Consider the following 25,883-nt stretch of genomic DNA (forward strand, 5'->3'; position numbering starts at 1 on the left):
GGACAAGATCACACTCCTTAATGGAAGCAGCAACAAACATTCTGAGCAGGGCAGAGGATCACCTACACTCCGTGACAGCCCTACACATAAAAGGGGCAGAAAACATAGAGGCAGATTTCCTGAGTCGCAATACCCTGAGGCAAGGAGAATGGGCACTAAACCGATCCATTTTTCAAAAGTTAATTCAGCTTTGGGGGGAACCGGTGATAGACCTCTTTGCAAACAAGCACAACAGGCAAACAGAAAGGTTCTGCTCTCTAAACCCAAGGGAAAACCCATGGGCAGTGGACTCATTGCACATCCAGTGGAACTTCAGACTGGCTTACGCGTTCCCCCCAGTAGCTCTGATCCCGACTGTGGTAAGAAAAATCAGAAACGATCAAGCCAGGGTGATTCTAATAGCTCCATTTTGGCCAAAAAGGCCCTGGTTCGCTCTGCTACGGAAGATGTCCCTCTCCGATCCTTGGGTTCTGCCAGAAATCCCGGACCTACTAGCTCAGGGTCCAATATTACACGCTCAGGTCAAAGGATTCCATCTGACGGCGTGGAATTTGAAAGGTCGCTTTTAATAGATAGGGGGTTCTCCCCTGGGCTGGTGGCCACTCTGCAAAAAAGCAGGAAACCGGTGACTACTAACATCTACGGCAGAACATGGGATAAGTTCCTACAGTTCTTGGGTAAGCCGTTAGGGAAAGAACCTCCGATTAGTGACATCCTAGAGTTCTTACAATCTGGGTTGCAGATGGGGTTAGCAGTAAACACACTTAAGGTTCAGGTGTCGGCACTAGGGGCGCTCTACAATTGCAAACTGGCATCAGATAGGTGGATAGCCAGATTTATTAAATCCTGCCATAGAGCTAGACCTATTCCAATACCTAGAATAGCCCCCTGGGATTTAAACCTGGTGTTAGAAGCCCTTACAAAAGAACCGTATGAGCCATTACATCAGCTACCCCTAAAGTTTTTGACCCTAAAAACGATCCTGTTAGTAGCCCTCACATCAGCCCGCAGGATAAGCGACTTACAGGCTCTCTCAGTAAATCCTCCTTATACGCAAGTCTTTCAGGATAGGGTAGTGTTAAGAACAGACCCCAGTTATCTGCCCAAGGTAGTGTCAGATTTCCATCGGGGTCAGGAAATTGTTCTTCCATCCTTTTGCGAAAATCCAAAAAATCTGGGGGAGGAAAAATTCCATAGTCTGGATGTTAAAAGAGCTCTTGTAGAATATATATCTGCCACTAGCCAGTGGAGGAGGTCACAGTCCCTATTCGTAGCTTTTCAGGGTGCCAGGAAAGGCTATGGGGTTTCAAAAGGGACTATTGCTAGATGGATCAGGGAAGCCATTAGTGTAGCCTATTCAGCTAGTGGTATCCCGATTCCTGACGGCATCAAAGCTCATTCCACCAGAGCCGTGGCGACCTCCTGGGCTGAAAAGGCAGAGGTATCAATCGAACAAATTTGTAAGGCCGCTACCTGGGCCTCACCTTCAACCTTCTTTAAGCACTATAGATTAAATCTATCCTCCTCTGCTGACTTAACCTTTGGTAGAAGGGTGCTGCAAGCGGTGGTCCCTCCCTAAGGTGTTTCGAAGTCTCCAAAAATCTCTCATGTGGTGCTGTCATGGGTGAAGGGAAAACCACCATGGTTACTTACCGGTAGCCGGTTTTTCCGGAACCCATGACAGCACCCGTACATTCCCCCCTTTTTCACTGTATGGTGTGCACAATTAGTAGGGTGTTTTGAGTGTTGTGGTGTTGGATAAACATGTAACTAACCGGGAAGTCCTCTCAATGCTCTGTAACCCAACTGAAGCGGGGGAGAGGTGCCGCCCCTTATGTCTCAGTAGGTTCCTGTCCTGGCGGGGCGGATCCCTCTCTCATGTGGTGCTGTCATGGGTTCCGGAAAAACCGGCTACCGGTAAGTAACCATGGTGGTTTTTGTGGGTCACATGATATCATGATGTGGGTAATGTTTTATTGCTGTATTATCTGTTTGGTCTGCATAAGTCCTAGGGCATTCTGATCCTTTCATTACTGTTCTATCTTGAAATTGTTTTCCTCTCTGTGATACTAGGGATCACTAGGGAAGTGAGGGATAGTCCTCGTTGAGTGGGGGCGCCAATATCGTACTATTAGGGTGCCAACCTCCACGGATAGGAAGGTATCAGTTAGGCCTTAATGTAGGGCTATGCAGCACCTTATACTAGGTTTATTTTTTGACATTTTTTCAACGTCACTGGGAAGGTGTGTTTTTATGATCATTAATAAAATTGTGTTTTTAAGGGGATTTTTATGTACACTAAGTCTTTTCCAATCTCCATTAATTAATTTTTTCTGGTTTAAGTTTGTTCTGATATGGCCAGCTTCTTATCAACCCCAATTAATACTGAACTGTGGGCACAGGATGCCAACCAGGTGTTTTCTACAAATCCATTACTTGATAATTCTGATAGCCCCTCTCTTAAAACTTTATTTAAAGACCTCTATCATGCCTACAGGGAAAATATAAAATCCTGGTGGGAGATAAGGGGGTTGGAAAGTTACATTAAAAATAAAATTGTACCCAAGGGCTTACGTATTAATATACAGCCCTCTCCCCGAACGGCCAATCCTGAGTTTCTTGCTAATTGGACTAAAGAGTCTGTTGAGTCCTCTACTCGCTTTATGTTACTTCTCCTAACTGAGGAGAAAAGGTTGTTTGAGGAATCTACCAAAAAGTTAAATGATCTAATTGAAAAGGCAAAAAAATTTAAAACTGATCCAGATTTTGTACGAAGGGAGGATATTCTTCAAACATCAGTCGAGAAGTTTCAGACCAATCTTAAGGATCGTAAACACTTACAATTTACACGTGATCTGACTGATTTTAAAGAGAACAGGGCTTACGGATATCAAGTGGTAAATCAAACTGAGGTATCTTCCTCAGATATTGATACATCTGACACTGAACGAGTAGATAACTCAAACAGTCTCCGGGGAAGAAGTGGACACAATAGGCCGAGATGGCGTCCACCAAGAAATCAGCACAGACAAAGGGATATGGGGGGAGGGAGGGGGGTACAACATTCCTCCTCGGGATCATCATCCTCTGTATCACAATCTTTTTTGGACAGAGGTCCAACAGTAGGATACGACCTGAGGAGAAAAATGTAATTGATCAGGGGCAAATTATCAATTTGTCATCATATGAATTGTCTAAAGATGAATATTGTGTGTTGCAGAAGGGTCTTAATTTTGTACCAACTAATACATTTAACTGCTTTAATTGGGTCAAAGATCTGAACTTATTTTGTCGCAATCTGAAATGGAAACTTTTCTTTAAGCAGCATGATCGTGAACAGTGTCTCCAACTGGGTTTAGCTGATGAAGACATAGAGGGCCTGGAAGCTCTGACTAGTCTCCTAAGGGAAAACGAGCAACCACGGGGTTTGGGCCCCTTCACTACTCTGAAAAATAGGAGCACCAGGATGCCACCTAATAATGAGGTTTTGAGCATTGATATTTTTACCAAGATGGTGGAGGAGGATCTCCGTAAAATTTCAAGTATAAATCAGAGTCATCCATCTAATCTTTCCCGTTCTGAAGAGTTGGCTCTTGAGGGCCTTGAAAAAAATGCCAGAATAATTATTAAGGCCTCGGATAAGGGGGGCAACCTGGTGCTTCTGGATCATAATAAATATAGGGCAATGTGCTATGCGCTCCTGAATCATGAGGACACATATGAGGTCCTACGGGATAATCCAACATCTGGATATAAAAATGAGTTATTATCTATTCTAAGTGAAGCTAAAGAGAATAGGGTGATTTCGGATAATGAATTTCGATTTTTATTTCCGAATTCTCCCACAATAGCAACTTTTTATGCATTACCAAAGGTTCATAAGGGGTTTGAACCACTTAAAGGTCGCCCTATAGTTTCTGGAATAGACTCGCTCACTCAGAATAGTGGTGTATATTTGGACAAAGTCCTAAGACCATTTGTGACCACATTACCGTCCTATATACGTGACACATCACATTTGTTGAACCTGTTGGAGGGTGTTGTTCTGGAGGAAAACACCCTGCTGGCGTCTATCGATGTGGAGGCACTGTATAGTTGTATTCCACATGAGTGGGGCTTGAAGGCAGTTACCCATTTTCTACAAATGAGAGCAGTTGAGTGTCAAACACATAATTGTTTCATTAAAGAATTGTTGGGATTTGTTCTCACCAGGAATTACTTCCTCTTCGATGGTAAGTACTTCCACCAGCTCAGGGGGACTGCGATGGGGAGCCCCTGTGCCCCCACGTATGCTAATATCTTCCTGGGCTGGTGGGAGGAAACCCATATTTTTGGGGGGGAAGAGGAGTGGTGGACTCCGTTTATCAATCTATGGGCCAGATATATCGATGACATTCTGATATTTTGGTCTGGCCCTGAGTCAGATTTTCTTCGTTTCATTGAATATATCAATGGGAATATAGTGGGACTTAGATTTACCTCAGAGTGTCACACCACAAGTATTAACTTCCTGGATTTGACGATTTCAAAGAATGGTGATGGAAGGATTAGTACGTGTACCTATCGGAAGCCTACTGCAACAAATAGTCTGTTGAGATGGACAAGCCATCACCCGGAACCTTTGAGGAGGGGGATACCCAAAGGACAGTTCCTTAGGGTTCGAAGGAACTGCACGGAGTTGAGTGTCTATAGAAAACAAGCCAATGACCTATATAATAGATTTAGAAACAGGGGTTATCCCCCACGTTTCTTGAATGGGCCATGGCATGAAGCATTCATAGCGGATAGGCCCTCTCTCCTCCAGTCAAAAAAAGAAGATACTGTCAGGGACACTGTTGTCAGACTTATTGGCACGTATGATGGTCAGTCAGACAGGGTGTACCATGTTCTTAAAAAGCACTGGGGGATACTCTTAGCTGACCCGAACTTGAAGGGGCTGATACCACCTAAACCCTCTATTACATATAGAAAAGGGAGATCTATAGGGGATCGGCTTGTGCACAGCCTCTACCAAAGACCCAAGGGAACGGGTACATGGTTAGATAGAAAACCTTTGGGCTTCTTCAAGTGTGGGGACTGTACTAAATGCAAATATATGCTTCAATGTAAGACCTTTATGAGTTCACACAATGGTAAGACCTTTTATCTGAGGGATTTTGGAAACTGTAAATCAACAGGTCTGGTCTATAAGGCCACGTGTACCTGCCCATTGGATTATGTGGGAAAAACCACTAGAGAATTAAGGGTGAGGGTGGGTGAACACCTGGGGGATATCAGAAATAAACGTGATACTCCTGTCGCCAGACACATCAATGGTATACATCAGGGTCGAATGGGTGACATCACCTTTAATATGATAGAATTAATCAAACCAAGGGCTAGGGGAGGTAATCTGGACAATTTAATTCTGAGACGGGAGTGTGAATGGATGTTCAGACTGCAATCGGTTTTCCCTAATGGGATGAATGAATGCATCTCATATGCCTGTTTTTTATGATCTTTTGAGTCTCTGGTTGGTTGAACTTGCCCCCTTTTTTCTGTTATAGGGAGTTATGATAAGGGGTTCTATATGTCTGGCATATTGGATGATGCCTGTATGGCATGGACCACATTGGATGGTTGATTTGATTTATCGCATAGCAATATGCATTTTTATTTTTCTACATTCCTTGAATTTCTGATGTGCAGCATTATGCCGAATATGAGGACATTGGTACTACTAGATTTATTGGGGTCATCCTTACTGCGATAAATCTGTGGGACATTGTATTGCGGGCAGACTCTTGATTTCCTGGCGATTTCATGTGATGCGCTCTGTTTGTTTACATCATTGAGCAGGGAGAAAACATGTGATCGAAAGGTCCGGCCCACATTGGTGATGCGCCCATTGCTGGTTACTATGGGCGTGTCCGGGAGCTAAGGGGAAACATGTGACCGGAAGTGCCGGCGCCATCTTTGATTCCCCTCCGCTCTGCCCGCACAGGATGGTTCCGGAGGCTACAACCCGCTGAGGGGGTTGCGCGACCGGAAGTTTGGGCGCCATACTGGATACGCCCCACGGTGGAACGCACGCTAATGACCCCTTCTTCCGCTTTGAATTTTGAATGCAGCGGCGGGCTCTCAGGTATGATATTTTTTGCTGCACACCTGGCTCTCAGTTATTTGCATCTTCACACCGATTGGACTACCGGATAGTGGGTGGTATGCAAAACAATCACACCGGTTATTTAAATCCGGTTTCCTAGACTTCTGGTGCCACTATTATTGAAGGTATCAGGCATGAAGCAGCAACAATATTTTTGATATGACTATTCCTCCTGATGAACCGCTACGGCGGGGAAACGCGTTGAGGGTCCCCCATGAGACATAAGTGACCTTTTCATTTATTGCTGATTGTATTTGAGGATGTTTATCTCTCCAAGTGAGAATAGCTGCTATTTTTTTGGGTCACATGATATCATGATGTGGGTAATGTTTTATTGCTGTATTATCTGTTTGGTCTGCATAAGTCCTAGGGCATTCTGATCCTTTCATTACTGTTCTATCTTGAAATTGTTTTCCTCTCTGTGATACTAGGGATCACTAGGGAAGTGAGGGATAGTCCTCGTTGAGTGGGGGCGCCAATATCGTACTATTAGGGTGCCAACCTCCACGGATAGGAAGGTATCAGTTAGGCCTTAATGTAGGGCTATGCAGCACCTTATACTAGGTTTATTTTTTGACATTTTTTCAACGTCACTGGGAAGGTGTGTTTTTATGATCATTAATAAAATTGTGTTTTAAGGGGATTTTTATGTACACTAAAGGTCTCCTATCAACAGAGGTGATAACACGTGGCGTCTTCAGAGTAATCACAGGAATCTGGTACTTCTTCACCTCCTTCAACCGGATGAAGTTTCCCGCCGTGCCCGAGTCCACATAGGCCACCTCCGAACCACGTCTCTGACCAAAAACCAGCTGTACAGAAATAGTAAGAGGATGAGAGGAGTGAGACACACCTAGGACTGCCTCTCTTACCTGGCCTAGGTGGAGGAGTTTCCTGGCCCCTCAGGACAAGAACGCAGGAAGTGAGACGCGCTGCCACAATAAAGGCACAAGCCATCCGTCACTCTCTCCCTCCGGCGCTGTTCTGCCAACTTGACCCGATCTTGCATCGGCTCAGGCTCCGGACTGGAGGACGACTCAAGAGGACTTGGACTGGATGGCCTGTGAAGAGAAGGTCTAAGCGGTCTCCTCTCCCTAGCGGCCTCGCGGGCGCGTTCCTGGAACCGGAGGTCAATCCGTGTGGCCAAAGAAATGAGATCCTCCAAGGTAGCCGGGGTATCCCGTCCCGCCAATTCGTCCTTAATTTTGCCCGATAGACCACGCCAGAAGGCCCCAACCAAAGCCTCATTATTCCACCCCAACTCAGAGGCCAAGGTACGGAACCGAATGGCGTATTGTCCGACTGTAAGAGAACCCTGAGTGAGGCAGAAAAGGGACTCAGTTGTAGACGCCAGGCTCATCAAAAACTTTACGACACGTGTCCGTGAAGGTCCGAACACTAGAGACTATGGGATCGTCCCGTTCCCACAAGGGATTCACCCACAAGAGGGCCTCTCCTTCTAAATGGGACACAATGAAGGCTACTTTTGCCCGGTCAGTGGGATACTGCTGAGGTAGGAGTTCAAAGTGTAACCTGCACTGATTCAAAAAACCCCTGCACAACTTTGGGTCGCCGCCATACCGTGGCGGTTTCCTAAGCCTAGGGGACGGGACAGGTCCAGGATCTGGGCCGCGAGACGCGTCTCGTGCAGCTGCTGCCTGGAGCGAGAGCAGCCGATCATCGACCGACGCCATGTAGGAGAGAATATGTGCCTGGGTATCTCGTTTCTGGCCCAGCACCTGCTGAAGACTGGCCAATTGGGAGTCGTTGCTGGGATCTGCGGCCTGCAAGGCCGACAGGTGGGAGTCCATGGTCTTCATAAAAGACATTATACGGGTTTGGTTCTCCCGTAGGAACACTAGCTCTTTTTGGGCGGCGGTCCCGGCGGGGTCCATGGCCTGACTATTCTGTTACGCTATTGGAGACAGGAGCAAGAGTGGACCCACTGGACCGTGACGTCGAACCCTCCCCGAGCGAGCGCACCAGGTGGACCGACCCCTATACAAGGACCGTTTGGGAGCAGGCTCAAGGAGTTCTAACGTCACGGCAGCCAGGATCAGGGGTCGGCTTGAGAAGAGGAGCAGCAGAGGAGAACCTAGCGAGACGTCCGGAAGAACCAGGGTCCAGGGACTGGTGAGAGTGAAGCTGGCGGAGGAAGGAGGACAACGGGACCAGGCAGAGGCAGGGTACAGCGGACTGAAAAAAGGAAAACACAGAGAAGGTTAGCGGGGAACCAGAGGAGAAGGACACGGGAGCCGGGAGAGAGAGCTGGAGCAGGGGCTAACAGCAGCGAGCAGGGCCTAGACACAGTGAGTAGTAACTCGATAGTCAGGCGCCTCCCAAAGGGAGGGCGGCCTGAAATACCTGATGGTAGCCTCTGATAGGCCAGGCGGAGAGTCCGGGTCAGGTCACGCTGGGAGGCGTCCATACTGCACGGACGCGTGGTCTGGCACCCCGGCGCGTGCGCAGAGGCACAGTGCGCGCGGCCGAGGGCAGAGGAGGAGCGCGCCGGGAAGCCGCCCGCTGGAAAGGAGGAAGACGGGAGGCGCGTGCTGGAGCCGAGAGACAGGAGGGACCCGGGCCGGAAGCAGAAGCGGCGACGGGACCAGCGGTGAGTATGGAGGCGGCAGGGGCAGCGGGGCCAGGAGCGACGGTGCTGACAAATTGTATTGTGGTCACTGTTCCCTAGGTGCCCATCGACTCGTACTTCTGTTATTCTATCTGGCCTGTTGCTTAAAATTAAGTCCAGAAGGGCTGTCCCTCTAGTTGGGCCCCGCACAAGTTGTGACAGATAATTATCCTTGGTCACTGACAGAAATTGGCTTCCTTTCTGAGATACGCAGGTTTCAGTTTCCCAGTCTGTCGGGGTAGTTATGGGGGGACTTCAATCACCTCATTGTGATTTGCTGCTTTGTCTGTTTGTTTCGATAATACATTTTCAGTGGTTTCTGTTATATTTGGTGGCTTATAACAAACCCCTATGAGGATTTTATTACTTTTCCCTCCTTGTATCTCCACCCATAGAGACTCCACCTCTTCATTTCCCTCTTGTATATCTTCTCTTAGTGTGGGCTTTAAAGTGGACTTTATATATAGACAGACTCCACCCCCTTAACTTTTTTCACGATCTCTCCGTAACAAATCATATCCTTGCGAGTTAGCCGCCCAGTCATAACTGTCGTCTAACCATGTCTCAGTTATTCCTACTATGTCGTATTTTTCCTCATACATTACCAACTCCAGATCTTCAATCTTATTGGTCAGGCTTCTTGCGTTGGTCAGCATGCAGGAAAGAAGTTTTGCTTCCTTTTTCTTTGCTTCCTTCTGAGTACCCTGTCTTGGGTCCTCTTTACCACATCTAGTATCCTTGATTAGTTTGTCCTTCTGCTGCATGTTCTTGTCTTCTGTTTTTCCTCCCATCCCCTCTTCTTCTTCTAGTTTAAAGCCCTCTTGAAAATTTTGCAGTGGTCTCTTAATTTTTGCCAGAACTGTATATTCTATCACTAAATAAATATTTGAATTAAAAAAATGTAAACAATAAAAGTACACGTTTGGTAATGCTGCATTCACAATGACCCGACCTATAAAACTGTCCCACTAATTAACCCCTTCACTGAACACCATAACAGGCAAAAACAATGCTTTATCATACCGCCGAACAAAAAGTGGAATAACATAAGAAAGATGGATATAAATAAACATGGTACCGCTCAAAACCTCCTCTTGTACCGCAAAAAACGAGCCACCATACAACTCCATCAGCGGCAAAATAAAAGTTATAGCTCTCAGAATAAAGAGATGCAAAAATGTTTTTTCTCTATCATAGTTTTTATTATATAAAAGCGCCAAAACCTAAGAAAATATAAATGAGGTATCTCTGTAATCGTACTGACCCAAAGAATAAAACTGCCTTATCAATTTTGCCACACACGGAACGGTATAAACACCCCCCCCCCCCCCCTCATATGATGCTGTGGGCAAAAATATGGAGAAATTATAGCTCTCAGAATGTGGTGATGCAAAAACTATTTTTTTGCAATAAAAAGCATAAGCGTCTTTTAGCGTGTGGTCCTGATATTTCCGTTACCGGAGATGTCAGTGTGCGTAATACTTGCGGCACACATGTGGTATGCGTGTGCTGCATCAGTACCACAAGGACGGGCGCCAGGGAAGAAGCATTACAGTAAGCGCTGCTCGCTGGCGTCGGGTGCTGAAAATTGCTCTCATCATTCTCCCCTGAGCTGCTGGCGATCGACGCAAGCAGGGGAGAATGATGAGTTACATTTAAGGTATAAAAGAGACAGCAGGCGGTGGCTGATGAGCAGAAGAGAATGATGAGCGTTATATTAATGTCAGAACAATGATAGCAGGTGGGGGCTTTTGGGACTATTACTCTCATCAGCCTACCCCTGCTGCTGCTAATAACTGTGACAGCAGGAGTAGAGGATGGGAGTATTCATCTGCCGCTCCTGCGCTTTAAATAAAAAAAGGTAATTTAAAAAAAAACAAAAAACGGTGTGGGTTCACCCCTATTTTTGATAACTAGCCAGATGGAACGCTTAGCTGGAGGCTGCAACCCTTTCTTAAAAAAAAAACAAAAAAAAAAAAAACTTTATTCTGGGTATCGGTGATTTATTTACAATACAACTATAGGATTAGTAATGGATGGGTATCTTAAAGACCTCTCCATTACTAAGCCATGGGCTTCATGTAACCTGAAAGGTGATATCAATCCCACAAATTATTACCTCACTTGCCACCGCTACAGGGCAAGTGGGAGGAGCCGAGCAAAGCTCCAGAAAAGGTGCATCTAATAGATGTACCTTTTCTGGGCAGCTGTGGGCTGCTATTTTCAGGCGGGGGGGCGATATCCATGGCCCCTTACAAGCCTTAGAATACCAGCCCTAGCTGTGAGCTTTAGCAAGACTGGTTGTCAAAAATGGGGGGGACCCCACGCCGTTTTTTAATTATTTAAAAAAATCAGCGTGGGACCCCTCTATTCTTGATAACAAGCCTTGCTGACAGCTGAGGGTTGCAGCCCTCAGCTGTGAGTTTTGTCTGGCTGGTTGTCAAAAATAGGGTGGAGCCAACGCCGTTTTTTTTTTGTTTTTTTTTTTTGAATTACCATATTTATTTACAGCACAGGACCGGTAGATGAATAGTCCCATCAGCCGCCACCTTCTGTCTGTAACACTTCTTCCCCGGAGACGATGCATGTCACATGGATGACATCAATGTGTGTTATGTGTATGCACGGGTGTGGGACGTTTTATGGTCCATGCTGACATTAAACGGACATGTCAGCGTGTTTTGCCCACGGACACACGGTTCGTGGAAACACTCTGACATGTGCACAGACCCATTGACTTGAATAGACAAATTGCGCTCCGTTCCTCCTGAGTCTCTCTGCATGGCTAAGTAGTACTGTACAGACACATATGGGATAATGCCACATTCAGTATAAATTATGAGACAAATTTTGTTATTTTTACCCACTTCTTGTGTGAAAATGTAAAATCTGTGGCTAAACTAAGTTTTGGTGGTAAAAATGTAGTTACCGTATATACTCGAGTATAAGCCAAGATTTTCAGCCCATTTTTTTTTTTTTTCTTTGTTTAGGCTGAAAGAGCCCCTCTCGGCTTATACTTGAGTCATTGTCCCAGGGGGTCAGACTCAGCGGGGGGAGGGGGAGCTGCAGGAGCGGTGACTGTCACATCATACTCAACCCCTCCTGGCGCGGTCTCTGTATTTCCCTGCTTCTCAGGTGGTCTCCAGCGCCGGCAGCTTCTTCCTGTGTTCATCGGTCACGTGGTAGCCCTCATTAAAGTAATGAATATTCACGTGACTCCACTCCCATAGGTGTGGAATGCATATTCATTACTTTAATGAGTGGTACCATGTGACCGCTAAACACAGGAAGAAGCTGCCGGCGCTGGATACCATTGGAGAAGCAAGGAAGTGCAGAGACCCTGCCAGAAGGGGGTGAGTATGACGAGGACGGAGGAGTCGTGCATACAAAAGGGGGAGAATGGGGGTTCCGTGCATACAAAAAGGGGAAGGATTGGGGAGCCGTGCATACAGCAGAGGGAGGACAGAGGAGCCATGCATACAGCTGCGAGAGCCACACATACCAGGATAGGGATGAAGGGACAATGCATACCCTGCTTATACTCGAGACAATAAGATTACCCAGTTTTCTGTGGCAAAATTAGGTGCCTCGGCTTATACTCGGGTCGGCTTATTCTCGAGTATATAGGGTATTTTGTCCTCACTGCCTAATGGTATAAAATTCTGTGACAAACCCATGGTGTCAATATGATCACTGCACCCCTGGATGAATTCATTGACATGTGTAGTTCGTTAAGTGGTGTCACTTATTGAGGGTTCTGCTGTTTTGGACCTCATAGGCTATCCCAGTGAGTCATGGCACCTGCAAACCATAACAGTAAAATCTGGTGCTGCTTCCCTTCTGAGCTCAGCTATGCGCCCAAACAGTGGTTTACCCCCACATATGGGGTTTCAGCGTACTCAGGACAATTTGCACAATAACTTTTGCGGTGCAATTTCTTCCTTTACTCTTGGGGAAAATAAAATGGATCTGAAGTAAATTTTTTGTGAAAAAAATGTAAATGTTCATTTTTTTTTCTTTTAAGCATTCCAAAAATTCATGTGAAGCACCTGAAGGGTTAGTAAACTTCTTGAATGTGGTTCTGAGTACCTTCAGGGGTGCAGGTTTTAGAACTGTCACTTGGGTATTTGCTGTCATATAGACTCCTCAAAGTGACTTCAAATGTGATGTGGTCTCTAAAAAAAAAAAAAAAAAAAAAAAAAAAAAGTGTAAAAATGAGAAATTACTGTTTAACTTTTAACCCTTATTTCCTAACAAAAAAAATTTGGGTTCCAAAATTGTGCTGATGTAAAGTAAGCATTTGGGAAATGTCGCTTATTATGTATTTTATGTGACCTATCTCTGTGTTTAAGGGCATGAAAATTGCGAAATTTTCAAAATTTTTGCCAAATTTCTGTGTTTTTCACAAACGCAAGTCTTATAAAAATATTTTACCACTATCATGAAGTTCAATATGTCATGAGAAAACAATGTCAGAATTATCGGGATCCATTTAAAACTTTCCAAAGTTTTTACCTCCTAAAGGGACAGTGGTCAGAATTGTGAAAATTGGACTGGTCATTAACATGCAAACTACCCTTGGGGGTAAAGGTTAAAAATATAAAAAAAATTATAAAAGTTCAAATCACCCCCCCTTTCGCCCCATTCAAAATAAAACAATAAAAAAAATACAAACATACACATATTTGGTATCAATGCGTTCAGAATCGCCCGATCAATTAAAAAAGGATTAACCCGATCACTAAACGGTGTAGCGAGAAAAAGTCAAAATGCCAGAATTGTTTTTTTTGGTCCCCAAAACATTGCATTAAAATGCAATAATGTGTAATCAAGATATCGTATCTGAACCAAAATGAAATCGTTAAAAACGTCAGCTCGACGCGGAAAAAATAAGCTCTCGCCTAACTCGAGATCATGAAAGATGGAGACGCTACGGGTATTGGAAAATGGCAAAAAAAAATTTCTAACTAAGTTTAGAATTTTTTTTCACCACTTAGATAAAAAAGAAACTAGACATGTTTGGTGTCTATGAACTCGTAATGACCTGAATAATCATATCGGTAGGTCAGTTTTAGCATTTATTGAACATAGTAAAAAAGCCAAACTAAAAGCAAGTGTGGGATTGACCTTTTTTTGCAATTTCACTTGGAATTTTTCATGTTTTCTAGTACACAACATGGTAAAACCAATGGTGTCATTCAAAAGTACCAACTCATCCTGCAAAAACACTCCCACACATGGCCATATTGACAGAAAAATAAAAAAGTTATGGCTCTGAAAAGTGGGGGAGCGAAAACCGAAAAAAGTTCTAAGAGTTAAGGGGTTAAACCATCTCTGTAATGTTATGGTTGTGGGTTCAAGACCTGGGAAACTCACAGAAAAGAAAAAAATTGAATCGTTTATTTTTAATAGATCTATAGGAACATAAAAAATCTTTTTGTTCACCTCAGTTTACTGGCACCATAAAAATACATTATGTACACCATTTATTTCTATGGATATGCATACTCTACTTCTGGGTTCATTGCAATATAAAGGCAAAGATAACCAAAGTCTCCTCCTATCTCCAGCATTGTTAGCTGTGACTCATTGGTAAAGCAGCAGCCTGTGGACACTGAGATGTGAGTTTGAGTCTCGGGGAGACCCAATCACAGGAGGGAGAAGTGAATATAATTTAATTTATGCACTCAGCAGAGAGAAGCTGCCCCCCCATCCCCCCACAGAGGAGGAGCTACGGGAGCGATGAAATCGTCGGAGAGGTGAGTATAGAAACTGGGAGAACAGCTCAGACGTGACGGGACACTGAACTGAGCCCTCAAATCGTGACAGTCCCGCCGATTCCAGGATGGTTGGGCGCTATGGCTGAGGTGCAATTGAAGTGTAGACTTTCAGGTTTAATTAAAAGGAGTGATAAAAAAAAAAAATCCTATGAAATATTTACAGGAAAGATATATATTTGTACCATGCCAGTAATGTCTATTTACACCAATTAAGGAATTTGCTCCTCGGACCTCCTGGGGTCATCACAACACGAAACCAGACCCCAAATCAGAGGGCAATAAAACTTTCACCTCCTTATCTATGATCTGTTTCAATATTTGTTTCTCCCTCTCCCATAATGATAGTTCTGCTTTACGTCACTTGTCTTATCTATTGCAATATAGTATTTCTTTGCTGTGTTGTGTATAAATGTGACCCTTCAGATTTTGTATTAGTCTAACCTGATGAAGAGACCTGAGTAGTCTCGAAAGCTTGTAATGTGTTACCATCTTTTCAGTTAGCCATTAAAAGGTATCAACCACTGAGGACTCTCAATTCTAAATATTCTTCTATGAAATGTTTAGGAATTCCAACCATTTTTCTACAAAGCCTCCTCCAGGAGCTCAAAAGTAATTGAACTTTATCGAAAATAAAATGTTCATTTTTAGTACTGTGCAAAGCATCATTTTCAGACAGTGATGTTCTGTACTTTGGAAGCTACTGTATGGACGTCACCACATGCTGGATTTCCTCCTTTCGTCCTCAGACGATTCAACAGTGCACCAAGCCATTGACCACGCCAAAAGTGTGCCGAAGCGCCCTCATTTGCAGATTCATTAAAAGTCAATTTATCTGCAGCTACTACACTAAATCATACCAGTAATATTCAGTTTATAGAGGCCAAGCCCCTTATATAAATGTTTAAAAATCCTACCAGTGATATTCAGTTTATAGGGGCGAAGGCCCTTATAAATGTTGAATTGCATTTTGAGGGTGACTTTGAGAGCGCGGTGTGGGCGGGTGCAGCTTTCTGAGCTCTGCTTCATTGTTAAAGGTAAAAGCTCTGTGTGAGAACGGCTGCACCCAGTAATCTAAGTGATATATCTTTTGGATTCCACTTCTCTTTGCCTACATCAGGCTGCTCCGTTTAAGTACAAAATGTTTTTTTCAACATGTCATGATCAGGTTTTTTATGCTACCTTCTCTGAGAATACAAACCAAACAGGCCTAAATGTGTTGAGTTCATTTTCCCCTTCGTCACTGAGGTCTGGTGAACTCCCTATTCTGGTAAAGGAAGGTAATGAGCCTGATTATCAGGCACCTGAGCTTAATGATGATGACTGGCTGAGTGGAGTCACGGACTGGATATAAGGCTGCCGACGCCCTTCTGCCCTGCGGGTGATTTCTCTGTGGACTTCTAGGAAACCAGTCTGATTCCTGCTCCTCTAAAGCTAAGTTTTCTGCTTTGCCTTTTAGCATTTGTGTTTTGTTTTTGTTTGCCCTGCTTTTCTGGATTCTGCCATTCCCTGCTGGGGTGAGCTGATTCTCCTTTTGCCGGTTGCTCTGTCTTCAGAATATTCCTGAGTACTGACATAGTCTTTTTGAAGCCTAGCGTCTTCAGGGCCTTTTTCACTGTCAGTCTGTTGGCTCTTATTTTCATAGGGTTTTTCACGGATTGCAGACAGCAGCCTTCCTGTCCTTTCCTATCTAGTTAGCTTGGGCCCCGTCTTTGCTCAGTCTATCTTTCTGTCTGTGTTCTTTCTTCTTGCTTCACCGTCATTATATGTGGGGGGCTGCCTTTTGCTTTGGGGTCTGCTCTGGGGCAGTTTAGATTTCCCTTTCTGTCTTTAGGCTATTTAATTCTCCGGCTGTGATCGAGGGGTCTAGGGCATCGTAGGAACCCTCCACGGCTACTGCTAGTTGTGTTGATAGGTTCAGGGGTCTGCAATCCGATAGCTGCCAACCTCTCTGGTTTTCTGGACTTAGCTAGCATTTCTGTTTTTGCCTCCTACGGTGACTCAATCATAACATAAATGCATCTGCACTAATACAAGGTGCAGCGGACCCAAGTAAAATGGCAGCTGCACAGGTGCATAAATACCAAATGAAACAGCACCTGTGCAGCTGCCATTTTACTTGGGTCCGCTGCACCTTGTATTAGTGCAGATGCATTTAGGCCTGTCTGGTTTGTATCTGAATTTTTTTGGAGGATTTTTTCCTCTTTTTGAGGTCTTCTCTGAGAATAGTGTAGATGACTCTCCCTGAATGTCAGAATCTCACATAAAAGGGGGAGACTTCTAAGAGTCTACTGGAAGCTTGTGTCCACCCTTCCCATAATCTGTCATTCATAGTGGTCTGGAATGAGGTGTGAACTGGGTCCTGGAGGACATAAAACTACATGCCCTCCTAAAGGTGTCCTTGTTCTGGCTACACTTTGTACTCTCCTAGGCATTTGTCTTCTAAATTGCAACTTGGAAAAGTTGTCAATTGTGGAGTATAGTATGAGGGTGGAGGTGTATACAATTAACTGTATAACTCCTCTTTAGTATTTCAACATTTTATTTTTTACTGCTCTTAATGCATTGCAGTATAGGAGACTTGACCATTCACAAGCTATGATTCTGTACATAGACCATCTATGAAGCCTCACTTGAATATGGTTAGTAGTTTAAGCACCAAATTGCAACTATCCTATGTCTAACTGATGTCTATGTACAGATCAAATAGATGGGGGTTATATAAATGTGTGTTCATACAGACATTATAGAGATAGGTTTGTGAATATGTAGATATGTGTGTCTGATGCATATCTCTTACTATAAAAATGTGTCGTGTACAATTTTAATTGAATTTTATTTGTAATTTTTTTGCAGTTAAAAAGAGCTTTATTGGTCAAAATAAATCTTTCTTTGGCCCTTTGGAACTGATAGAAAAACTTTGCCCTGAATCTGCTGACATCTTTACAAACATAAGGAATCTTCCTGAAATTAAGTAAGTAGAACTCAGCAGTGAAAATCAAGACTACAAAAAAAGGTTTGAAGATGTGATTTTTTTTTCTTTTGTCTGTAAAATGGCAACTATAAAGCAAACCCTGCAAAACAAACAAATAAGTATAACTTTATTGATCCGTAACCAATTTTTCAGAAATCTTTGCAAAATTGCCTAAAATCTGAGCATTTGAGTGTCAGCTACACTGCTCAAAAAAATAAAGGTAACACTTAAACAACACAATGTAACTCCAAGTCAGTCACACTTCAGTGAAATCAACCTGTCCAGTTCTGAATCTACACGGACTGTGAATTATTTTCTCCTGGAGTTGTGCAAATGGAACAGACAACAGGTACAAATGATAGGCAGTTAGAAAGAGAACCCCTATAAATGAGTGCTTCTGCAGGGGTGACCACAGTTAATTTCTCTGTTCTCATTCTTTTAAGCTGCTGTTTTGGTCACTTTTTTGCATTTGGTCATTGCTCTGACCATTAGAGGTCTTGTACAGTAGGATGAGGTGGTGTCTGCAATCCACAGAAGTTGTTCAGGTAGTGCAGTTCATGCAGGATGGCACATCAATGAGAGCTTTGGCAAGGTTTGAAGCGGTGTGTGTCAGCACAGTGTTCAGAGCAGATACCCAGGAGACAGGCCAGTACACCAGAAGTGGATGGGGGCTGTAGGAGGGCAACAACCCAGCAGCAGGACAACCTCCTACTCCTTGGTGCAAGGAGGAACAGGAGACCATATGCAAGTGCAGTAGGCACTGGATTCCTTCTGATGCATGACAATGCTAGGCCTCATGTGGCTGAAGTGTGTCAGCAGTTCCTGCATGATGAAGGCATTGATGCTATGGACTGGCCTGCCCGTTCCCCAGACTTGAATCCAATTGAGCACATCTGGGCCATCTTGTCTCGTTCAGTCCACCAACACCGTTTTGCACCACAGAATGTCCAGGAGTTGACTGTTTAATCTAGGTCTGGGAGGAGATCCCTCAGGAAAACATCCGCCGTATCGTTAGGAGCATGCCCAGGCATTGTAGTGAGGTCATACAGTCACGTGGAGGCCACACACACACTGCTGAGCATCATTTAATTGTCTTGAGGCATTTTCACTCAAGTTGGGTCAGCCTTTAAATGTTTTTTCCACTTTGATTTTCGTATCATTCCAAATCCAGATCTCTACGGGATATTAAACGGAATCTGTCACCTAATTTTCGGCCTATCAGCTACCGGCACCGCCATCAGGGGCTTATCTACAGCATTCTGTAATGCTGTAGATAAGCCCCCGATGAAACCTGAAAGATAAGAAAAACATGTTAGATTATATTTACAAGGGGGTGGGGTCGGGTGCGGTGGGTGTTGCGGTCCGGTCCGGCGCCTCCATCTTCATACAATGATGTCCTCCTCCTTGCTTCTCCCTCGGCTCCTGCGCAGGTGTACTTTCTCTGCCCTGTTGAGGGCAGAGTAAAGTACTGTAATGCACTGGGAAAGGTCAGAGAGCTCTGGCGCCTGCGCACTGCAGTACTCTGTTCTGCCCTCAATAGGGCAGATAAAGTACTCCTGCGCAGGAGCTGAAGGAGAAGCAAGGAAGAGGACATCATCGTATTAAGATGGGAGGCGCCGGACGGGATGGCAACACCCATTGGACCGGACCGAACGCCGGGGTGAGTACAATCTAACTTTTTTTTTTTTTTTCTTTCAGGTTCCATCGGGGGCTTATCTACAGCATTACAGAATGCTGTAGATAAGCCCCTGATGGCTGTGGCCGCAGCTGATATGCAAAAAATGGGGTGACAGATCCCCTTTAATTTTGATTTACGTTGATCATTTTTTTTTTTATTCTCAATGCATTCTGCTATATAATGAATAAAGATTTGCAACTGAAATATTTAATTCAGTGATCTCTAAAGGCCCCGTCACACACGGCGATATCGCCAGCGAGATCGCTGATTTTGTGACGCCACAGCGATCTCGCCAGCACGGCTCTTAGATACCCTCTGTTTACATTGGAAACCAGCTTGCTCGCTGGTCCTGATCGCTGGAGGGGCTGTCTAACGATGTCCCAGCAATCCCATCCATGTCGGATTGTTGGTGGGATCGCTGGGACATCGTTATGTGTAACGGGGCCTTAAGATGCAATATTTTAGTGTTCCCTTTTTTTTTTTTTTAAGCAGTGTACTTGGCCTATTTGCCATCACTCCACTTGCAACATTCTGTTGCTCACTTGACTGTTTTCTTACTTTTTGTTCTAGACCGTATTAGACAGCATTTGACCGCTGTGGCGAATGACTAGCTGATGCAGTCATTTATCTTTGTCCAGCGTCGGGGGCGTGTTTAAGTTAGGCGCTCCAGATTCATTAAGAGGTTCCCGCCTCTTAAATTAATCAGAAGTGTCACTTTGCAACAATTACAAGTCATGAACAGGAGCAATATTTCTGGCATAAGAAACTCCACACACCTCATCATTAATTAAACGAGCTGTGGTGTCATGCGAAAAAGTCAAAAGCTGCAACTTATCAAAGTGATTTACTTCAGAAATCTGATGTAATCACGGTCACAGCAATAACTTTAGCGTGCCTCCACAGCGCCACCCAACTACCATGGTTACTGCATGGCGGCTCCTCACTGAGGCTTGTTTCCTGATGCATTCGACTGCACTCCTTCTAAAGCATGGTGAGTCCATCTGGCCTTAAGGGGGCATGGCCAAACTCTGCAGGAATTTATACCCTGTTGGGTCCTGCAGATTTTTGGCTCTCCAGTATATCCCATGCAAGCAGGCTCTATTTCAAGAAGCTCCTCTGCACCCCTTGCTCAAATGTGATTTCTAGTGATGAGCGACCGTGCACGGATATCGGGTTGGGTGTAATCCGACTATCTTGGGAGTTCGAATAACATGTTAGAATCCCCGTAGCATGCAGAGATTGCCTGTTAGGCAATCCCCCGCATGTCTTGCGGCTGTGTAACAACTACGAAACATGCAGCCACAGGGACTCAAAGATATTACTTCAGTACGCCTAGGATACTTAGATATTGTGTTATCCGAGCATGCTCACTCATCACTAGTGGTTTCTTGTCTGTTAAGGCTACTTTCACACATCAGGTTTTCGGCGTCAGGCGCGATCCGGCGTCGTGCCGGAACGCCGGATCCGGCAAATGTTTCGTAAAACCGGATGTGACGGATCCGGTTTTCTGGCGGATCCGTCTTTTTCTGGACAGACAAAACCGGATCCGTCTAATCCTGTTCATCCGTTTTTCTATCCGTTTTTCGACGGATTACGCCGGATCCGGTTTTTAAAATTGACCCTTGTGGCCTTCCGAACGGGATTGGCTACTGGAAAACTATATATAGCATGTTCCTACAGCCCTTCTTTGACAGGTTGTAGAGGAGAAAGTGCAGGTTGGAGAGAAGAGCAAGTTACTGGCGAAGATGGATGTTGTCATTGGAAATATTTTGAAGAATTTGGCGGATTTTACAGCGGAGGCAAATCGTTTGAGGGTGATTGTTCTGGAGAAGGAGAGAGCGAGACAGCAGCGCATCAGGCATCGTAGACGACGTTTGTGGATCCACCCCATCACAGCCAAGAGAATGACGCGTGGGGTCTATTCTACACTATGCATGGACCTTCGACGAAACCCGGATAAATTTTTTGGATATGTTCGGATGAAAATGGAGAATTTTGATTACTTGGTGGAGCGCATTGCACACCTCATAAGAAAAGCGGACACCTATTGCCGCTTCTCTGTTTCACCCGCAGAGCGTCTGATGGTGACTTTAAGGTAAGCCACATTTATTGGATATGATCGCATCAGAGCACACTTTCACTGCAATCTTGTTGGTGGTAATTTGTATCTCCAAGTGTTATAGGTCAGTTTTGGTATGTAATGCTGTGATTTAAAACTAATTTATTGTTTTTTAATTCCCCACAGATTTCTTGCAACTGGAGAATCCCTTTCGTCACTGCATTTCCAGTACAGACTCGGGATTTCCACCATATCTGGAATTGTGAAGTACACATGCCGTGCACTGTGGGACTCCTTAGCTGAAGAGTTTTTACCAGAGCCCACAACAGAGAGGTGGATTGAAATTGCTGACAAGTTTCAACAGATATGTCAGTTTCCAAACTGCTTGGGCGCTGTGGACGGGAAACATATCCGCATTGTAAAGCCAGCCGGATCGGGATCGGAATATTTCAATTACAAGAAATATTTTTCAATTGTCCTCATGGCCATCGCTGACGCGGAATACAAATTTATTGCGGTTGATATTGGGGCCTATGGCCGCTCCAATGACTCTCAAGTTTTCAAACTGTCTGCCATGGGGCGTAAACTGTATGGAAACACCTTCCAGTTCCCACCACCTAGACCGCTGCCGCAAACATCTGGTCTATGCCATTTGTCTGTGTAGGGGATGAAGCCTTCCAGCTGTCAGAACACCTTTTGAAACCGTACTCTAGCAGAGGATTGACAAGACCAAAACGCATTTTTAATTACCGCCTCACAAGAGCAAGAAGAATGGTTGAATGTACCTTTGGTATTCTGACAGCCAAATGGCGGGTCCTATTGACTGCGATCAACCTCAAGACAGAAACTGTGGACGAGGTGATCAAAGCTTGCGTGGTACTCCACAATTTTGTTATCTGCAAGGAACCCATTTCCATTGAGGACACCTCTGAAGAAACCACCTTGCAAGATTACCATGACATTACCACTAGAAGTTCTGTGACGGTTTCAGTAATGAGGGACAATTTTGCACTATACTTTGTCACCTCAAGGCAGAGTACACTGGCAGGATGACAGAGTGTGAAAGATTTGTGCCCTAACCAAACTTGTGTACCTTCTGTACCAACAGTATATACCTTTGCCAACCAAAGTTGGCTATCTTGTCATGGTCTCTATTTTTAGCTTTAGGCCACAGGTGTGTACCTGGTTGTGTTTTATGCTAAGTATTTCACCTTTTAACAAAAGTTGTGTACATTGTTAGGAAATCACCAACAATAAACACAACTTTTTAGGTGAAATACTTTGCTTCAAACACAACCAGGAACACAACTGTGGCAAAAAGCTAAAATTTACCCACAGTTATATACCTAGTTTTGAATACCATTTCACCTTTTAAATACCCTGTATTTAACCTTTTTCGCCGCAGAAAGAAATGACAGACAACCAGTGTAAAATAATTTAACTTTTATTGAAAAATGTTTTTTTTAGTAAACTTTTTTAAAATTTTAATAAACTTGTTTAATAAAACTTTGAAACTATAAAACTGAAACCATAAAACTGGTCATTTTTATTTAAATACACACATCATAAATCTGTGTAGTGTGTGGTGGAAATACTGCTGTAGGGGCTGCGGGACACTTCGACACTGGGAGTGTGGAGAGAGGACTGGGATCGTGGTGGGGAAGGAACAGTTAGAGGTGAAGGTGTGGAAAAAACTACAGAATGGGTGGACATGTGGGAAGCAGAAGAGGTGGTGGGTGGTGGAGTGGAGGGTTGGGCAGGGACTGTAGGAGCAGATGATGTTGATGGCAAGTTGTATGGGGAAGGAGTTTGGTACGGGGCAGGTTGCTAGAAGTGGGGAGATGTCTGGTACGGGGCAGGTTGCTGGAAGTGGGGAGATGTCTGGTACGGGGCAGGTTGCTGGAAGTGGGGAGATGTCTGGTACTGTGGAGGTTGCTGGTACTGTGGAGGTTGCTGGTGCTGGGGAGGTTGCTGGTGCTGGGGAGGTTGCTGGTGCTGGGGAGGTTGCTGGTGCTGGGGAGGTTGCTGGTGCTGGGGAGGTTGCTGGTGCTGGGGAGGTTGCTGGTGCTGGGGAGGTTGCTGGTGCTGGGGAGGTTGCTGGTGCTGGGGAGGTGGATGGTGCTGGGGAGGTGGATGGTATGTAATAGGAGGGGGAGGATGGAAAGTGGCTGGAGGTGGATGGTATGTAATAGGAGGGGGAGGATGGAAAGTGGCTGGAGGTGGATGGTATGTAATAGGAGGGGGAGGATGGAAAGTGGCTGGAGGGGGTGTAGATGTAATAGGAGGGGGAGGATGGAAAGTGGCTGGAGGGGGTGCAGGTGGAGGAACTACTGTGGTGGGAGGAGGAGGAGGTTGGGAGGTAACTTGCTGGAGAGCAGCGTGGCATGAATGCATTACATGCATCTGCTGGGCAGGAGAGATCGTTTCCATGCGCTCCACAACAGACCTGAAAAAGGTGTGGTTTGGCGAAGATCTTGCTTCTGAATGCATGGTTTGCAGAAGTGTCTTCACCTCCAGAATGCTGGAGTTGATCTGCTGATAGACTGCGGAGATTTGCTCTGACAAGACTTTTAGACAGTTCTGGAAAGATGCATTCAGATGCAAGAACTCTGGCGCATAAGTCTTTTCCTGACCCCTCTGCCGCTGCCGCCCAGTACCCGCAGGTGTACTAGAGGTGGCAGGGGCAGAAGGGTGGGGTAAAGGGAAAGCGATCTCCTCACCAGCAGCTTCATGTAATGTAGGCGGCCACGATGCTCCTGTGCTGGTGGATGGGACAGATGGGTCGAATGTGTGGGAAGGCTGGGAAGGTGCAGATGTACCGGGGCGGTCGAAGTGTCCCTCGGTGCCGGTCTCCTCAGGGATCGCCTCAGAAGGGACCAATCGTGCAGGCTCCCGAGTGCTGCTCACCGTGCTGTGGAATAAAGAGGAAAAAAAAACAATTAAAGTACTGACATGGTATGGCCCTGGCTGAAAAAAAATTTTACATATAACATTTTTTTTCACATGTGGTGTGTAATATTTACCTTCTGGTGACCATTGTTTCCCGGAGGAACGACAGGGCTTCTGCGTACTTGTACTTGCTCCTGCGTCCTCCAGATCCACTCGGGGCCCGCATCTCTTTATTGAACTCCTTCTTGAAACGATCTCTCACAGACCGCCACCGATTCACAATTCTGTTCCCTGAAACGAGAAAGGAGTGGTTAGTATACAACATCAGTGTTTCCCAAACTCCAGTCCTCATGGTCCCCAGGGGTCATGTTTTCAGGATTTCCATAGTAAATAGAAATCCTGAACACATGATCCGTGGGGACCACGAGGACTGGAGTTCGGGAAACACTGGTTTACATCAAGCAACCGGTACTGTATATACTTACGCTCTTTAATCTGGGCCCGAGCTTCGAGGTCCTCCCAGCGGCCCACAAGGAGCGAACAGATTTCCTCCCAGAGTCGTCGGGTAACGATCAGGTCAGCGTGGCGGCGGTCAGCCATATTCCAGAGCGGCTCCCTTTCTCTGACGAGATCGATGAGGCGGTCCACATCAATCCCTCCATCCTCACCGTCAGAGTCGGGAGCACGCTGTGAAGGCTGTTAAAGAAAAAGACAAAAATAACATAATTAGCCTCCACAAAAGAAATGAAATAAAAAGTGCAAAAAAACAAAGCAAAAATATTTATACTTACACGCTGGTGACCGCCGCGTTGCTGTCGCCGACGACCCTGGGAGGCACTGCGAGGAGCTCTTGGCCAAGCACCAGATTGGGAAGACTAGAGAAGAAAACAAAAAATGTTATGTCTTTGGATGTAGGCATTTGTTTGCTGTGTGTGGTCTGCAGAACATTGTTTTCTATGTGTTGTGTGTAGTGTGATGTTGTGTTTCTGCGTTTGATGCAAAAAACTTACCAATTGTGAGCCCACTCCAGGTGTCTGTCCACCCCTTCCTTCTTCTTCTGGGAGCTCCTCTTCATCTTGTGATTCCTGTTTTGAAATAAAAGGCAATGAATAGACATATATTACAGAGATGATGGATTTTGGAAATAAAAACTTACCGTCAAACGCTGACGATGCGAGGGAGGGCTCCCAGAAGATGATGTGCTGTCTTCCTGGTGGCCACACTCCATGCCTGTGGGTGGTGTTCCAGCTGCTGCCATTGCTGCTGCTGCTGCTGCATCTATTGGGCGGCTGTTGAATAAAGAGAAACAAAGGGCCAATGAATATCTTGATATTCAATAGCCCTAGTTTGGAGGAATGGGTTATTTGATAATTACCGTCTCATCTGCTGCTGGCCTCCCCTCCTCAGCATGTTCTATTTGCTGCTCCATTTGGGGTGGTGGTGGTGCTGCAGTGGTCTCCTGCTTCGCTTGGTTGCTTTCTTGGGTGGCATGTTGGGTGTGGCTGTGGGTCCCACTGTCTTGCTTTTATATATGTCTTGTGGGCAGAGCTACTGAGCATACTCAGACCAAAAAACCGGATCCGGCGCATTGCGGCGCTCATAGGCTTTCATTGTGTGAAAAAGCCGGACGCGCCGGATCCGGTGTGTCCGGCTTTTTCGCCGGAGACAAAAAACGTTACAGTCACCGTTTTTTCCAGACGCCGGATCGCGACACATTGCCGGATCCGGCGAA

At 45.2% G+C, this 25,883-nt stretch overlaps 1 protein-coding gene across 5 annotated transcripts in view; it reads left to right on the forward strand.

The window, feature by feature from the left end:
- RUFY1 (RUN and FYVE domain containing 1) overlaps positions 1–25,883 on the forward strand; it is a 573,324-nt gene that overhangs the window by 94,509 nt on the left and 452,932 nt on the right. For all 5 annotated transcript variants that reach the window (XM_073573702.1, XM_073573703.1, XM_073573706.1 and 2 more), the window contains one exon: positions 17,408–17,525. In XM_073573702.1, coding sequence (XP_073429803.1) covers positions 17,408–17,525 — 118 coding nt within the window. The remainder of the gene's footprint in view (positions 1–17,407; positions 17,526–25,883) is intronic.

Source organism: Dendrobates tinctorius, unplaced genomic scaffold, assembly GCF_039654945.1.
Source record: "Dendrobates tinctorius isolate UK_male_01 unplaced genomic scaffold, ASM3965494v1 ptg000036l, whole genome shotgun sequence".
Lineage (NCBI taxonomy): Eukaryota > Metazoa > Chordata > Amphibia > Anura > Dendrobatidae > Dendrobates > Dendrobates tinctorius.